The sequence below is a fragment of the Colius striatus genome, chromosome 6 (assembly GCF_028858725.1).
Source record: "Colius striatus isolate bColStr4 chromosome 6, bColStr4.1.hap1, whole genome shotgun sequence".
NCBI lineage: Eukaryota > Metazoa > Chordata > Aves > Coliiformes > Coliidae > Colius > Colius striatus.
The window spans coordinates 24,785,347-24,800,326 of NC_084764.1; the positions used below are offsets into that span (position 1 = coordinate 24,785,347).

Below are 14,980 nucleotides of genomic sequence, written 5' to 3' on the forward strand. Positions count from 1 at the left end.
ATCCTATTCTTTTTCATAGGCTGGCTGCAGCTAAAAGTTGCCATTGCAAAGATGCATCCACCTCAGGGTTATACAAAAAAGGCCACCAATGTTGGGTCTTTGCAGGAGCAAGCAGAAGCTTTATGGAAATGTGGCAGCAGAGAACAAGGGTGAATTGCATTGTTTAGGAAAAATAAATTATGTAACTGTTTGCTAGGTGAAGGACTGGATTGGAGGTAATACAGTTATTCAGGGCTGTGCCTAATGTACCCTGAAAGACAGTGTACAGGTTCCTAATGTGACAGCACTGTGCCATGTGCTACTTTGGGATGTTGTCCATTGTTTGACATTAGCCTCATCTGATAGATTTGGAGCTGTCAGTGATGCTTCTCCAGCGTCCCAATTGCTAGTTTACAGATACAGTGTCTGGAGTAAGTGCTCCTGTGAGCTGGATGCAATTCAGCTGATGACACAGAACAGGAGATGGAGGGCTGCAGACTTTTCTACCTGTGGGACCCTGCACAAAGGGACATGAGCTGAAGATGCCCCTTGCTCAGTCATGTGTATGATATGCCATATCTGACAGTATTCTTTTCATCTGTATTAAGAGCTTTTATTGAATAAGTGTTATGAAGGGGAGGTTTATTCTGATTTTCTTTAGCTACATGAGGTACAAGGATTTTATACAACTGGTTCCCCTGTGCCTTCTTTCCTTCAGCTGTGTATTCTCCCCAGGCTAATCTCTCTCTTTCTCTCCCTTAGAAAGGTCTGGGATGCTGGCCTGTAAGGCTGCCTTTGTGACATATCCCAGAGTAAAGCCTTCATGTGAAAAGTCTGAGTCATCGGCTGATGTCATACCAATGTTGCTGTAGCTTTGTTGTTTCTGTTTTCTCAGGCTCTATCTCCCCACAGCTTTTCAACCAATTTAACTCAGTTTGGAAGCCCATCAAGTTCACTTGCTCCAATTTCACTAGTGTAGATGTAGTTAGAATAACATGCTTCTATTGATATATCTGATGTAGGTATAAGCACTTATTTGCCAGTGTAGCTGAGCCTACATTTGGGAATTGTACTGCTTGGAGTGATCTGGTTGTCAGAACTGAGTGTTAAAATCTGTGATTTTTATTTTAATTTTTTTTTTTTACTTAAAAGGGAGGGTGAGCAGAGTGGCTACAATTAGATTTTCAGTGTTGTCTAAATACATTGTGGGTCGGATGGGATACAGCAACCACTTGTGCAATTATCTTGTAGCTGTTCATATGTTATTCTCTCCTCATTTCAGGTCTAAGCCTTTAGTTCTGTTTCTGACAGATTTACTTAGTTGCAGCTGAACACTTGTTGCTTTTCCTGCAGGGATATTTAAAGTATTTTCTGCTACGTTTTTAGTTCAGAGTAAATCACGGAATCATAGAATGGTAGGGGTTGGAAGGGACCTTTAGCGATCATCTAGTCAAACCCCCCTGCCAATGCAGATCCATCTAGATCAGATCACACAGGAGCATGTCCAGCCAGGTTTTGAAAACCTCCATAGAAGGAGACTCCACACCCTCCCTGGGCAGCCTGTGCTGGTCCTCTGTCGCTTTTATAGGAAACAAGTTTTTCCTTATGTACAAGTGGAACTTTTTGTGTTCCAGATTCTTTCCATTACCCCTTGTCCTGTCACTGGAGACTACAGAAAAAAAGGGTTGCCTCATCATCTTGACATACAGCTTCTAAGTACTTGTGTTAATGAGGTACCTCCTCAGTCATCTCCAGACTAAACAGCCCCAGGTCCCACAGCCTTTCGTCATAAGGAAGATGCTCCAGTCCCCTGATCATCTTGGTGGCCCTGCGCTGGACTCTCTCTAGAAATTCCGTGTCTCCTTTGGACTGGGGATGCCAGAACTGGACACAGGACTCCAGATGAGGCCTCACCAGGGCAGAGTAGAGAGGGAGAAGAACCTCCCCCGACCTGCTGACCACACTCTTCTTGATGCATCCCAGGATGCCATTGGCCTTCTTGGCCACGAGGGCACATTGCTGGCTCATGGTTAGTTTATTGTCAACCAGGACTCCCAGGTCTCTCTCTGCAGAGCTGCTCTCCAGCAGGTCAATCCCCAGCCTGTACTGGTGCATGGGGTTGTTCCTTCCCAGATGCTGGACTCTGCACTTGTCCTTGTTGAACCTCATGAGGTTCCTCTCTGCCCAACTCTCAAGCCAGTCGAGATCCTGCTGAATGGCAGCACAGCCTTCTGGGGAATCAGCCAGTCCTCCCAGTTTGGTGTCATCAGGGAACTTGCTGAGGGTACACTCTGTCCCCTCATCCAGGTCATTGATGAAGATGTTGAACAAGACTGGCCCCAGAACCCATTCCTGTGGAACTCCACTGGCCACAGGCCTCCAACTCGATTCTGTGCCATTGATCACCACCCTCTGGGCTCTGTCATTCAGCCAGTTTTTGATCCACCTCACTGTCCACTCATCCAAGCCACAGTGCCTGAGCTTTCTGATGAGGATGTTATGGGAGACAGTGTCAAAAGCCTTGCTGAAGTCAAGGCAGATGACTTCCTCTGCTCTCCCCTCTTCTAGCCAGGTGGTTATGCACTCATAGAAGGCTGTCAGGTTGGTCAAACAGGATTTCCCCTTGGTGAATCTGTGTTGAGTGCCCCTGATAACCATCTTTTCCTTCGTGTGTTTTGAGATGGCATCCAGCATGAGTTGTTCCATCACCTTTCCAGGGATGGAGGTGAGGCTGACCAGCCTGTAGTTTCCTGACTCCTTCTTCTTGCCTTTTTCGAAGCCTGGAGTGACACTCGCCTTCCTCCAGTCCTCCACAATCTTTCAGAAGTGATGGAGAGTGGCTTAGTGATAACGCCAGCAGCTCCCTCAGCACTCGTGGGTGTGTCCTGTCAGATCCTGTACATTTTTGAGTGTTAAGCTTGTGTAAGAGGTGTCTAACCCAATCCTCCTCCTCCACCAAGGGAAGGTCTTCTGTTCTGCAGACTATCTGTCCTCCAGGGACTGGGCTTCCTGAGGGCTGGCCTTGGTACCCAAGCAACCAAGCTGTTTTGCCACCTTCCATAGACTTCCTTCTTCTCCCTGAGTCGCTCCAGTAGCTTCTTGTTCATCCACACAAGCCTTTACCTTGTTTTCCACTTGCGGGGATATGCTGATCTTGGACTTAGAGGAAGTGGTGCTTGAAGATTAACCAGCTTTCTTGTACCACCCAACCTTCTAGAGTCCTAGCCCATGAGATTCTTCCAAGCAAGTCTTTGAAGAAGCCAAAGTCAGCTTTCCTGAAGTCCAGGGTCACAATCTTGCTTGGTGCCCTACTTCTTCTGTGTCAGATCTTGCACTCCACCATCACATGGCCACTGCAGCTAAGGCAGCCCCCAACCTTGACATCTCCAACCAAACGATCTTTATTTGCAAGGTCCAGCAGCACACCCCTCCTTGTTGGCTCACCAACCACCTGTGACAGGAAGCTGTCACCAACATTCTGTAGGAACCACCTGGACTGCGTGCGCTTGGCTGAGTGGCTTTGCCAGCAAATATCAGTGTTCCCCCGTGAGGACCAGGGATTGTGGTTGTGAGGCAACTCTCAGCTGTTTGTGAAGGCCTCATCTACTTCCTCTTCCTGATCAGATGGCCTGTAATAGACTCCCACAACGTTATCACCCACATTAACCTCACCCTTAATCCTCATCCACAAACATTCAACCCACCCCTCATCCCCACTCAGGCAGAGCTCAATGCACTCTAGTTGCTCCCTCACATATAGAGAGCAACTCCACCTCCTTGCCTGTTGGCCTGTCTTTCCTAAGTTGCACATAGCCACCCATGGCTGTGCTTCAATCATGTGAGCTGTCCCACCACGTCCCAGTAACTCCAATGAGATCATGGCCCTGCACTCCCATCTCCAGTTCCTCCTATGTATTCCCCAGGCTGTGTGCGTTGGTGTACAGGCAATGCAGGGGCTGACTCGAGAACACAGGTTTCCCTGGACGGGTGCCAGAGGATCCTCTACAGTTAGACATTCCCTTGGGATGGTCAGCCTTCTGCATCTCATCATGGTGTGTGTCTAAGGAGCACTCCTCATTGCATTCCCTGCCCTGCACTGTTTCCCTGTTGGATGGGATGGCACATGCTTTGCCACTTTGCTCCCTGAGTCCTTCAGTTTTAAAGATGGGAAGAAGAGGAGAGTCCCTAAAGTTTTCCAACCTGTAATTAATTTTGAAATTAATTTGCACGGATGGTGTACAAGTAAGATAGTTTGTCATGAGTTTGCGTAGCATTTACAAGTGTTGGATGTTTAATATCTTAAGAACTATCAAGATGCTGTCTTGTACTGTTAAGTTTTCAAAACTCAAGCCCAGAAAGAGTACTTTGGACTCCCTGTAGCTCTGTAGAACAGCTGTTATTGCTAGGAGTCCCATTTTGTATATCTGGAAAATGCTGAGGACTGCAGGTGAGTGCCTGAGCAAACCCTCAGATTGGTGCTCTACAATCAGCAAATAAATGGTACAAAGCAGTAACACGAGAATCTTTTTTTCCTTGTTAACAGATTCTGTTGCACCTGAATCTGCTATACTTACTTAAATTTGTGAGAGAAGAATCAGTCTCTCTGAGAAGAGACAGATACTTTGCTGCCCCAGCAGTATTCTAGCCTCAGTATTTCAAGAACAGAGGCAGCTGCCTGAGGCCTGGTACCCTGCTGAGATTACATAAATAATAGTAATTACAACTGGTTTTGCTACAGAAACAGCTTTCTAACCACTGGATGGAGCCCAAGTGCCATTCTGAACACCATGCTGATCAGTGTTGACACTTGTGACAAGCAAAGCAGAGGTTTATTGTCAGGTTATTTCATGCATCAGAAGAATGAAACACAAAGTGCCTGCCAATGAGAAACGGGAAAAGGAACTTGGTTTTGCATACTGGTGAGGATTTGACAAAGGTGAGGTGCTTCCAGGGTCCATTTAATTCCAGCTTCTGCTGATCTCATTTATCTGACTTTCCTTATAGAATTTCATTGACTTTTCTCCTTGCTGGTATCTTTATTTATTCGCTTCTCAGGATGCTTCCAGTTTAATCAGGTACTTGATCCCTTTGGTCTTGCAATCAGCCCCTTGAAATTTATACAGTTCTGCAGGCAGCAGCTCAGGGTTGTTGTGGAATAAACAGCTTGTTTTAGGCATTTCTGGAAGGAAATGCAAGTGCTGCTTTCAGTAGGAAATCCCTTCCAGTGCCCGCAGGAACATCCCCTTTCTTCTGCAGGGGTCATAAAAATTTAACAACAGGTGCTCCAGCTAGAACTGAAATGTCTGCTTTCTGACTGATAGATCATACAGAGTTGGGATAATCAAGGCTTATTTAGGAAAATGACCATGCTGAAGTATTTTGGAACAGAAGTGGTGGTACAGTGCCCAGGAATGCATTTAAGAAGAAGGTGAATATGAAGGGTCTGTAGGAAGGAAGGGGATGCAGTCGGGGTGACCTTTAGAGCAGGATAACCCAGCTTTTGTGTAGATATCATTTAGAGCTCTGGAGGGTGGGCAATGGTGAGATTGCACCCTGGAGCTGGAGGAAAGTTATTTAAGAAATTAAGGGAGTTTATTATTCAAGCTCTCTAGAGTTGAGTAAAGTTAAAAACCTCCTGTTTCAAAAATGTGAGCTTAAACTATCCTCTGTGGTATCTGTACAAAATGACTCCTGAGAGTGCCTGGTTTATAGAACTCCTAGCCATCCCTGTCTTACAAATGGGAATAGTTAAGCGCTCGTGAGTTTTTCTATCTGACGTGGCAGGGGGAAGCTTGTGTCATTGCTTCTCCCCTCTACTCCCAGTCCAGCAGCTTTGAAGTAACTCTCAGGCTGAGCTTCCCCGTAACTGCTATGTTAGGAGCAGAGCCAGGCTCCTGGCTGTGCAGCCTTACTCTGCATCTTGCAGCCATCTGCAGATGTCCTCAATGATGTGAAGAGTATAGGCAGAAAGGATCAAGGCTGCCAAGTGAGGGGGCACAACTTAGAAGGAGAAGAAAGAAAAGGAAGTCTGATTAAGTTTTGTCTTGAAGTGTCTGTTTTTGGGTTTGTCCCTGCATTGATCTGCAAGGGAATGAGGCAAGTAATGGCCCCTTGGGGACCTTCAGGACTTTCCTCTCAATGTCAGCCGTCATTTTCAATCACCCTCTCCCTCCCAGCCATTAATTTTGGCCCAGGATCATGGGGACTTGTCCATCTATCACTCCTAATTGACACTAAATGATCTGTCAGTTTATTGATGAACGGCAGGAGTGGAATTGTCACAATATATTTTACTTTCTAACAACTCCTCCTGACAATTTTACCTTGTCCATCTCACTCTCCTCACATAAATCTCCATTGGCCTCTCATTCCTTCTCTTGGGCTGATCTGGTGCCAGCCGCCTCCATGCCATCGGCACGCATCAAGGACATCAAGATGGCGGTAAGCTGCAATGTGCAGGCCCAGGCTAGGGGTTTTTCCCTTCTCTCTCTCTCTCTCTCTCTCCTCTCTCTTTTTTTTTTTTATAGTCTGGATGTTGCAGGAATGCTAACAGGCTCTTGTCCTCCTGTCCCTCCATGTCATTGCCGGGGTGAACTCTCCTTGGTGATTCTATTTAGACTCAGTAAAGATAACTGGCGAAAAAGGAAAGTCCCTAAAAGACAGAAGAGTCATCTGAGAATCCCTCAGTACCGTGGCTGTGATGGGGGATTTTTTTCCGCTTAATTCTGCTTAGTATGACTTGCAAGGGTTTCCTGCGAAGGGAAGGCTTGTGCCCCTTCCTGTGTCTTTGCAGAACCCGAAGGAGCCTGAAAAAGCTGAGCTTTTTTCTCTCTTTTTTTTAAAGCTACATTTCTATTTATTTTTTCTCTGTTAGTGAAGCTTTCTCTGTCTTCTTTTTCCTGAAAGACACTGAGCAATGGAAGAACTAGTAGGACTGTAGCCTCTTTTTCCCCTAGAAAATGAAGCCTGCATGACAAAAACAGGAATGTGACATTTTTTGTAGCAGCCCATGTAAGCTGCTGAGGTGGCAGAGTGTGCTCAGGGTGAAGTCTCTGATTTTCAATTGAGGACAAAGCATCTTCCTTAGTTCTCTGCATCTCCAAGGGATTTATCAGCAAATTCAGGGGATACTATCCTTGCCGTCTCAAATATTTGTAGTTTAAAAAAGAAAAAAATCTCTTGAAGAATTCGTGCAACTTACAACCCTTTTGTATCTGTCAAAGCCAGGGCTAAAAACTTTTCTCTTTGTGGGTCACCTCTAAATTGGCTGCAAATTCTAACTTAATGCAGTTTACCTGTGGAAAGGGACCTGAGGTGACCTAATCTACTTGCTTGGCCCTATTTCTCCTTCTCCTGGTCCCCCTCCCCATTTAACCCCTCTACTATTTTCAAGTTCTTAATCAAAGTTCCTAAAATACCTTCTTTCAGAAGCTGTTGCTCTCAGATGAAAGCACAAGGTGCCATTCAGTAATAAACACCTAGTTATTTCTAGAGTTTTTCATGTAAATATTTTCACTGAGGCTGATTACAAATCTTTGGCCCAGTACTTCAGAATCGCAACTTTGTTCTCTGTTGTGGGATTTGAAAAAAGAAAACCCAAACAAGTTTAGATTCTTTTTGTTTGCATTCTCCTTCAGCAGTCGGTTCTTCCTTGTAACCACGAGTGTCAGAAGTTTTTTTTTCCTTTTAAATGGAGACTGAAATTCTCCTGTAACCTCAAGAGGTTTAGCGTGAGAGTTGGCCCTGGCGATCTTGGTTACAGCCCCTGTTCTCAGGAAACGAAGATGTGTGGTGGATACCTTTGGAAACTGCAGCGCTGTTTTCCCACACAGCAGGAATTTGTATTGAGTGTTGTTGTTTTTCTGTTGCTCAGTGGGAGCTCTGAGCAGCTCTGACCATCAGCTCTCTACCAGTGAGCCAGTGGGGGAACCCTGGGAACATCTGGTATGGGGAGGATGCAGTGAGTAGGCTGAGGTTCAGTGACCCTTGTGAACTCTCTCTGTCAGCTTGCTCCTTTATGTCAGTTCCTAAAGTCCTGCTTGCCAGAGCTTTCCTCCTTTGTTGTTTCTGTTGAGCAACCTCAGTATTAGGATATGAGGAGAAACAACACTTCAGCTAGAGATCGATTAGTGCCTCATAAGCCCATTTCATCTGAAGCTGGCAAGCCTATCACATCCCGCCTCAGAGCGTGTCAGCTCAATGCTGCATCCTTCTTCCTCTTGTGCCATGCTCTAGGGCACTGTGTTCAACATGTCTACACAGCCCAGGGAGCCTGTGAGGGGTCAGAAAGTGTAAAATGTATGTCTGCCCCAAACCTCAGTGTGGAGATAGACAAGTATGTGCCCCAGGGCTTGGAAGTGGAAGGCTGTGAGGTGACATCCTATGACAGAAATAAGGGCGCATACTAGTCCTCCCTCTGTGGAAATCAGTGGCAAAATTTGCCGTGATCTTAGGAGATGTGAAGATTGAACTATCTGATTTAATCAAGGCAAATCTGGCTTTTCCAGGCTGCCACAGTCCAGGATTGGGGGTAGAAACTTAACTGAAAAGAGCCTCAAGGAAGGTGCTGTGGAATAGCTGAGAAGACAGCTTGTGGTAGTGCTTTCCAGTATGGGCTGCAGTTCTAGTTTACTTACACCTTTGGTTAATGTTTTTTTTCTCCTTGTGCCTCAGCAAACAAGCAGTGACCGTGATCCAGAGTTGGGAGTGTGGGGAGAACTGATCAGTTAGCACTTGTGCATCATATTGGATGTGTAACTTAGTTGTGCCTTAGGCTATTGAACAAGCTGCCACTTGTAGCTCACCACCCACTCACTGTGGTGATCGGCACTAAAAAAAAAATACTTGAGCAGAAGCATACAATGTCTTTTTTATCTGTTGTTGGGTTTCCCCCCCCCCCCCCCCCCCCCCCTTCAGGCCTAGGTCTGAATTACAGTCTGTGCCCTAGACGCAAAAGGCTTCAAGTCTCCCGGTGGGCTGAGCCCAGTCCTTCAGCAGCGGCATTGGGCTGGGTAGGGCTTTGGATGGAAGTGCTGGGGCAGAACACTGGCCAGTGGCTAGCTTCCTGTGCACAGAACCTGTCTCTCTGCTCTGCCAGAACAAGGTGGATCTGAATGTCAGGCTGTTTGCGTATTTTTGCCCCTCATTTCATTCTTTTAGCAAGCAAACAGCTTGAAGCAGCTTTCCGATTCCACATGATTCATTAGGAGTAGTTGACACATGCCAGGAAATACGCCGGCACACAAGCAGATGAAATTCTCCCCTTCTGCTGAGGTATTCTGTAAAATACCTCAAACACCCTTCGGTTTTGACTTGGGGCGCGCCGCTCCTGCGCTGCGCGCCCGCCTCCCGGGCACAGCCCGCCTCCCCTCCGGGTGGCGGCTGTGGCAACACGCCCCCGCCCCGCTGCTCGCCTCCCTCCTGGTCCGACCCGGCCCGGCGAGGGCAGGCTCCGCGGGGAGCCCTCCCGGCCGCAGCGCCGGCGGGGCCGGCAGAGGGCGGCCGCGGTCCGGCCATACTGCGGCGCCGGCCGGCGGCCCACGGGTAGCGCGGCCGCTTCGGGGTCCGCCGCGGCCCCGTGGCGCTGATCCCTCGGCCTCAGGGCGGAAGACCGGCGAGGGCAAAGCGGCCCTCAGCAGAGAGCTGTCGGCCGGGCAGAGGGCAGCCGGCCGGGCGAGGGGGCTGCCCGCGCTCCCCGGCCCCTCTCTTCCTCGGCTGCTGTAGGCCGGACGTTCCTGCCCAGCCACCTGAGCGGTCGTTTTAACGAGCCGCCAGAATCGCCCCCCTTTTCCTTAGCCGTGTTGCTTGCCCTCGCACCTCCCTGAGCGCGTGGAAGAGAGGCTTGGATCTAATACACTGGCCTCCAGGCATCTGGCTGGGCTGGGTGCAGGATGCAAGTGTGTCTGCAGCTCTCATGAGCTGTGGACATTAAAAGATTTCAAGGACGTTTTCCTCCATTCATCCCGGTTATGTCCCCTGCTAAAATAGGTTAACGGTGTCTAATTAACCACTGCACATTGTCATGCTGCATAAAGATAGCATCCTGGCTGTTCTCTGAGCCCTGCTACTTTATCTCCATTTAGATCTCCGTGGTAGTCCATTAAATGAGAAAGAAACAGTTTAACAGAGATGATGTCTACATTAGAACTGCGTCTCACCCTTCCTTCAGCCAGAAGTTGCCTGCAGTTCTGCAGTTCCAAGGCAGCTCAGCTGTACATTAGGGATGTTGGCAGGAAGCCTCGGTTTTGAGGTTTAACCCCTTCTCATTAGTGTGGAGGGAGGATTCCTGCTGGCCAGAACTGTACACACACAACACTGGAGAGCAAGACCAGATCTGTGTCCCCTGCCCCAGGATACAGCTAGGAGAGAAACAGGTGTTCCATACTAGGAGTTATGTGGGGTTATGAGCTATTCAACATCCTGAAATAGAGAGGGAGTCAGCAGCTGGCCAAAGACAGAGTGTGGGATTTTGGTTATAATTAGGAGCACAGCCAACCTTGCAGTTAAAGAGTTTAAAGGGAGCTGTCCAGGTGATAGGGTCATTCATGTTCTTTAGCCCTCCAGATGCAATGGACTTACCAAAAGAAACATGAGAAACAGGTGCTATCTCACAAAAACTGGTCTGGCTGGTGTATAATACAGCAGACTGAATGTATTTCTGAGCACTGCTCCCTGGATTGTATTGTTTGTTTTCCCTTACTTAAGCAGGTGTATATATACACGATAGCTCATTTTGTAGGCACTCATTGCTGCCCTCCCTGGACTGTGGCTACTGATGCAGCAAACCAACCAGGACAGTGCACTTCTTGTTGCTGAGAACGTAAGAAAAAAGTAGGAAATCTGTCTGTGCTGGTTTGACTTTACAGTCTGTTTTTCTTCCACGTCTGCTTTCACTCACCACTAGAAAGCTGTGCCCATGTGGTGAATGAGGAGGATGCTGTGTATCCAGGTCTGATATTGCTAAAGGATGAAATATTGGACTCAACATGTTGCAATTGACTATGATAAGCTGAGCCAGTTCTCAGGAAGGGGTACTCTACAGTGCTTAAAGCACCGTGAGAATGCCAGTGGGACTTCCCGTAGCACTTGGGGAGCAAATAGACAAGCAGGTGACTGGTTCTGCAGGAATAGTATATTCTCTGTGTATAGCTTAGCCCTCAACTAAGCTTATAGGATAGAGAGGGTTGGAGGTAGGGCATCTTTTTGGGATCTCTTAATGACTTTCCTTACTGCCTTGAAGGTTTTTAACCTTAGGACACAAGACAAAGCTTGTCTTTTCTCTCAAGGTCACTTTGTTAGGTAGATTTAAGTAAAGCAAATGGGCCAAAAAAACCAACAGATGGGTCAGGAACAAACCAAAAATATTTTGTGGGGTGTTTTTTCCAATCTGAAGCAAAGAATGAAAAAAGTAATTTGTCATCAAGCAAAATGAAAGAAAGCCTAGCAAAAAAGAAGGGAAACAGTAGGCTGGTTGATATATTCTTTGCTTAACAGCTCAATCATTAAGGCCACAGAGAGTATAAATCATGCAATTCCTTCCTGTGCTCTAGGAGTCCCATACTATATTTCTGGGGTAGTTCTGTACCTGGGAACTTATCAGCTGCTTTGAAGTGCCAGTTTCATCAAATAATGCTATTACCAAATCATACATTAACAACCATTTTTGGTACAGGTGACTGGAAGCAAATGTCTCGCCTAGACAGAACAACAGGGGTTTCTAGCTCCTGCTCTAGTGCCATTGGTGTTAAGTGCTCTGTGTAAACTACAATGCTGTCAGCATGAGCGGCTGCCATCACCTGCTGCTGCTCTTGGTCTCCATGGCAGAACACTGGGGTGACTATGGGGCTTCAGCTTGCCCTAGAGGGAAGAGGGAACTGTCTTGTTTCACAGTACAGTATACTAACACCTGGGTGCTGGGATTAAAGGGATCAGACCTAGTTTCTCCTCCCAGTTTATGAATTTATTCCCCAAATTACTATTTTTTTTCCTAATGTAATGCAGATGTTTCATAATGAAGTATTTACTTATTGCTCCTGAATAAGTCCTTTCCTAACATAACAAGGCAAAGTTGAGAAAGCTTTAAGTCTTGGAACATGAGTGATGTAGTCTCTGTCTCTAGGACTAACAAATGACTGCCTTCCCTGTGGGCCACCTGGATAGCTGTTATGACAGGGAGCTCAGGAAAAAGAAACAGGAATTGCTTACGGGGATAGCAGGAGTGACCCTCTCTTGGGAAGTACAGACGTGTAGCGTGTTTCTGTCTTGCCTGGGGACAGGACATGAGCAAAGATGTAAGGACTGTGAGTACTGAGGAATGGAGTGTTGTTTGGGGCTGGACAATTACCAAGAGTAGTGGGATCATGCTAAGAGGAGGTTGGATCGAACCATCTTGCTGCGAAAAGCCATCAGTTGTGATGTTTCAGCTCAGTGAAGGCAAAGCTTTGAAGATAGGGTGTGTGAAGCAGTTCTGTGAAGGCAGAAGAGAGGGATAAAATAGGACAAATCTTGCATCATCTTTCCATCTCTATCTTCTCAGATTCTAAACTCCAGTGAAAGCTGCTGGTGGGCTCTGAAGCCATCTCTTTCTTTCTCCATAGTGTCAGGAGGTTCACAAAAGATGTTTTGCACTGCTACTGGGGAGGAGAATGGAGCTAGACAATTTCTCCTTACTGGAAGAGCCTTTTCCTAAATTACCCATCTCCATTGCACTTCTGCCTCTTCTAATGAACAGAGGGGTGCAGATAATAGCTGAAAGCCCAGATGCAGACATAAACTCCACAGCTGCAGTTCTGACTGAAGCAGTGAATATTAGAGAGCTGAGAACACTGACTGATTCAGTAAAATCTTCAGCTTCTCACAGACTGCAAGCTCCAGGGAGAGCTGTGGAGGCAAGGGGCTTCCTTCTCCTCTTAGCTAGACATCCTGTGTGCCCTTCTCCTTGTGCTTAGAATAGTAGGTTATTCACAGGAGAGCTAGATGAGAACCATAACTTGCTAGAACAGATCGCAGATGAGGAGAGGCTTGTTCTGCCTTATGAAGGTGCTTTGAAAGGAGCACTGCAAGGCAATGAAGCAACTTGTTTTGCATCTTGGTGGTGATCTGGGAGAGTGCATGTGGTAGGGCAGAGCCCCATGTGTTCTTTGTCATGGCACCCTGACTTCAAGGGAGGGGAGAATATTTATTCCCATCGCATAGAGATGAAACTTCACTCTGCAAAATGGCCAAAGCAATCAGCGAGTGATGGAGTATCTGTTAAAAAGAGACCTGGCATTTAATTAACTTTCCAAAGTGCTGGTTCAGCAACCTCCATGTTTTACATTTTGAATATTGAACAAGCATCCCTAATCGAGTCTGAATTACTTCTGGGCTTGCTAGGATGGAGAGCAAGGGAGCTGCCATTTGCCAGTGCCTCCCCCCCATGTTATTATTATGAACTCTTGTTAACTCAGCCAGATCAACTCTGATTTACTGCAGCAACAGCATATCTGACCTCAACTTGGCTAGCTCAGGTGGGGCTTCTAACCTACAAAGGCAACCAGATAATCTTTATGCATGACCAGGGGGAGGAAGGACCTGTTGATCTCTCAGGGGTAGATAGACAAATTACAGCATCTTCACTTGATATGCCAGCCTCTCTACTCAGGTAAGGCAAGCTTTACCTGCAGCTGATGGTAGAGGAGATGAAAAACTACTTCCTAAGCTAAAGAAGAAACCCAGAGAGTATGACTTTTGCTGTATCTGGGTATATCTGTCTTTTTGGACCTAAATAGTTCTGCTTCAGTCTGAGGCACTTGGGGAGTTTTTGATACTCTGGTTTAATCGTCACTTAGAACTGTTTAAAGGTGCGGTGTGTTATATTGGACCTGTTGTAGCAACTGTTTTGCACAATAACAAATATACAGGGAAAGGTGCAGGTTTTTAGAATTTTCTCTAGCCTTTCTAAGCACAAGCCTTTCCTTGTCTTGCAGGTCAGGAAGAAAGCATGCAGAAGAAGTAGAAGAGTAAGTTCCCATTGTTGCTGAGTACTTTCATAACTTTTACATCTGATCTCATGGAGAAGGGACATGTGACTCTAAGCGCTGCTATACCAAGATCTGGAAATTGGGAAGGCTGCAGCACCTGGCATGAACTCTTGTTTTGTCCTGGGATGGAGTAGGGCCGGTCACTATAATTGCCTGGATCTGGAGTAGATGATAGCTCTGTCACTCCCATGTGACAGAAAGAAGGAAAAGTAGCGAGCATCTGCTTTCCTCCCATCACAGGCCCTACTGTCTGCAGCCTAGGGATTTGTCTCAGGTTCAAGGCATCTTGCATGACCACTGTACTCTGAGATTCCTGCTTAAAATTCTGCTTGAGATTAAGCCGAGTCCAGTTGTGAGGGGATATGGAAGGTCAGTCTGCAGACTAAGCGTACCTAGGAACTCTCCCCTTGACAGGCCATGAGGCTTGTGGGATGAAAGGGGGCACAACAAGATGGACTTTTCTGGACTTCTCTGGACTTGCAATTGAAATTCTTTCTTGTTTTGCTGCAGCCATCGTCTCAGACAGCAGAGCCTGGAGGCATCAGAGGATGGAGGAGGTAAGACTTCTTGACTGCAAAGAGTGCCCTTGTCTGGGATCTCTCCAATGGAGTAAGCAGATTCATCTTGCAAGAAATTGCAAGGAAATGTACCATCCTAAGGGTAAACAAATGTGGAAGATGCTTACATATCATCTGCTGAATGAGGGAGAGAGAGCAAAGAGGATAGAAAGGAGGATGAGGAAGTGAACCTGCAGTCTAACTCTGCCTCTTCATTCAGCAAGACTGACTTGAGAGTTGGGCAGAGAGGAACCTCATGAGGTTCAACAAGGTCAAATGCAGAATCCTGCATCTGGGGAGGAACAACCCCATGCACCAGTACAGGCTGGGGATTGACCTGCTGGAGAGCAGCTCTGCAGAGAGACCTGGGAGTGCTGGTTGATAATAAACTAATCATGAGCCAGCAATGTGCCCTCGTGGCCA

General features: G+C 46.9%; 1 protein-coding gene across 3 annotated transcripts in view; it reads left to right on the forward strand.

The window, feature by feature from the left end:
* The window catches only part of IFT43 (intraflagellar transport 43), a 47,701-nt gene that overhangs the window by 16,317 nt on the left and 16,404 nt on the right, over window positions 1-14,980 (forward strand). For all 3 annotated transcript variants that reach the window (XM_061998129.1, XM_061998130.1, XM_061998128.1), the window contains 2 exons: window positions 13,947-13,979; window positions 14,511-14,557. In XM_061998129.1, the coding sequence (XP_061854113.1) occupies window positions 13,947-13,979; window positions 14,511-14,557 (80 nt within the window). The remainder of the gene's footprint in view (window positions 1-13,946; window positions 13,980-14,510; window positions 14,558-14,980) is intronic.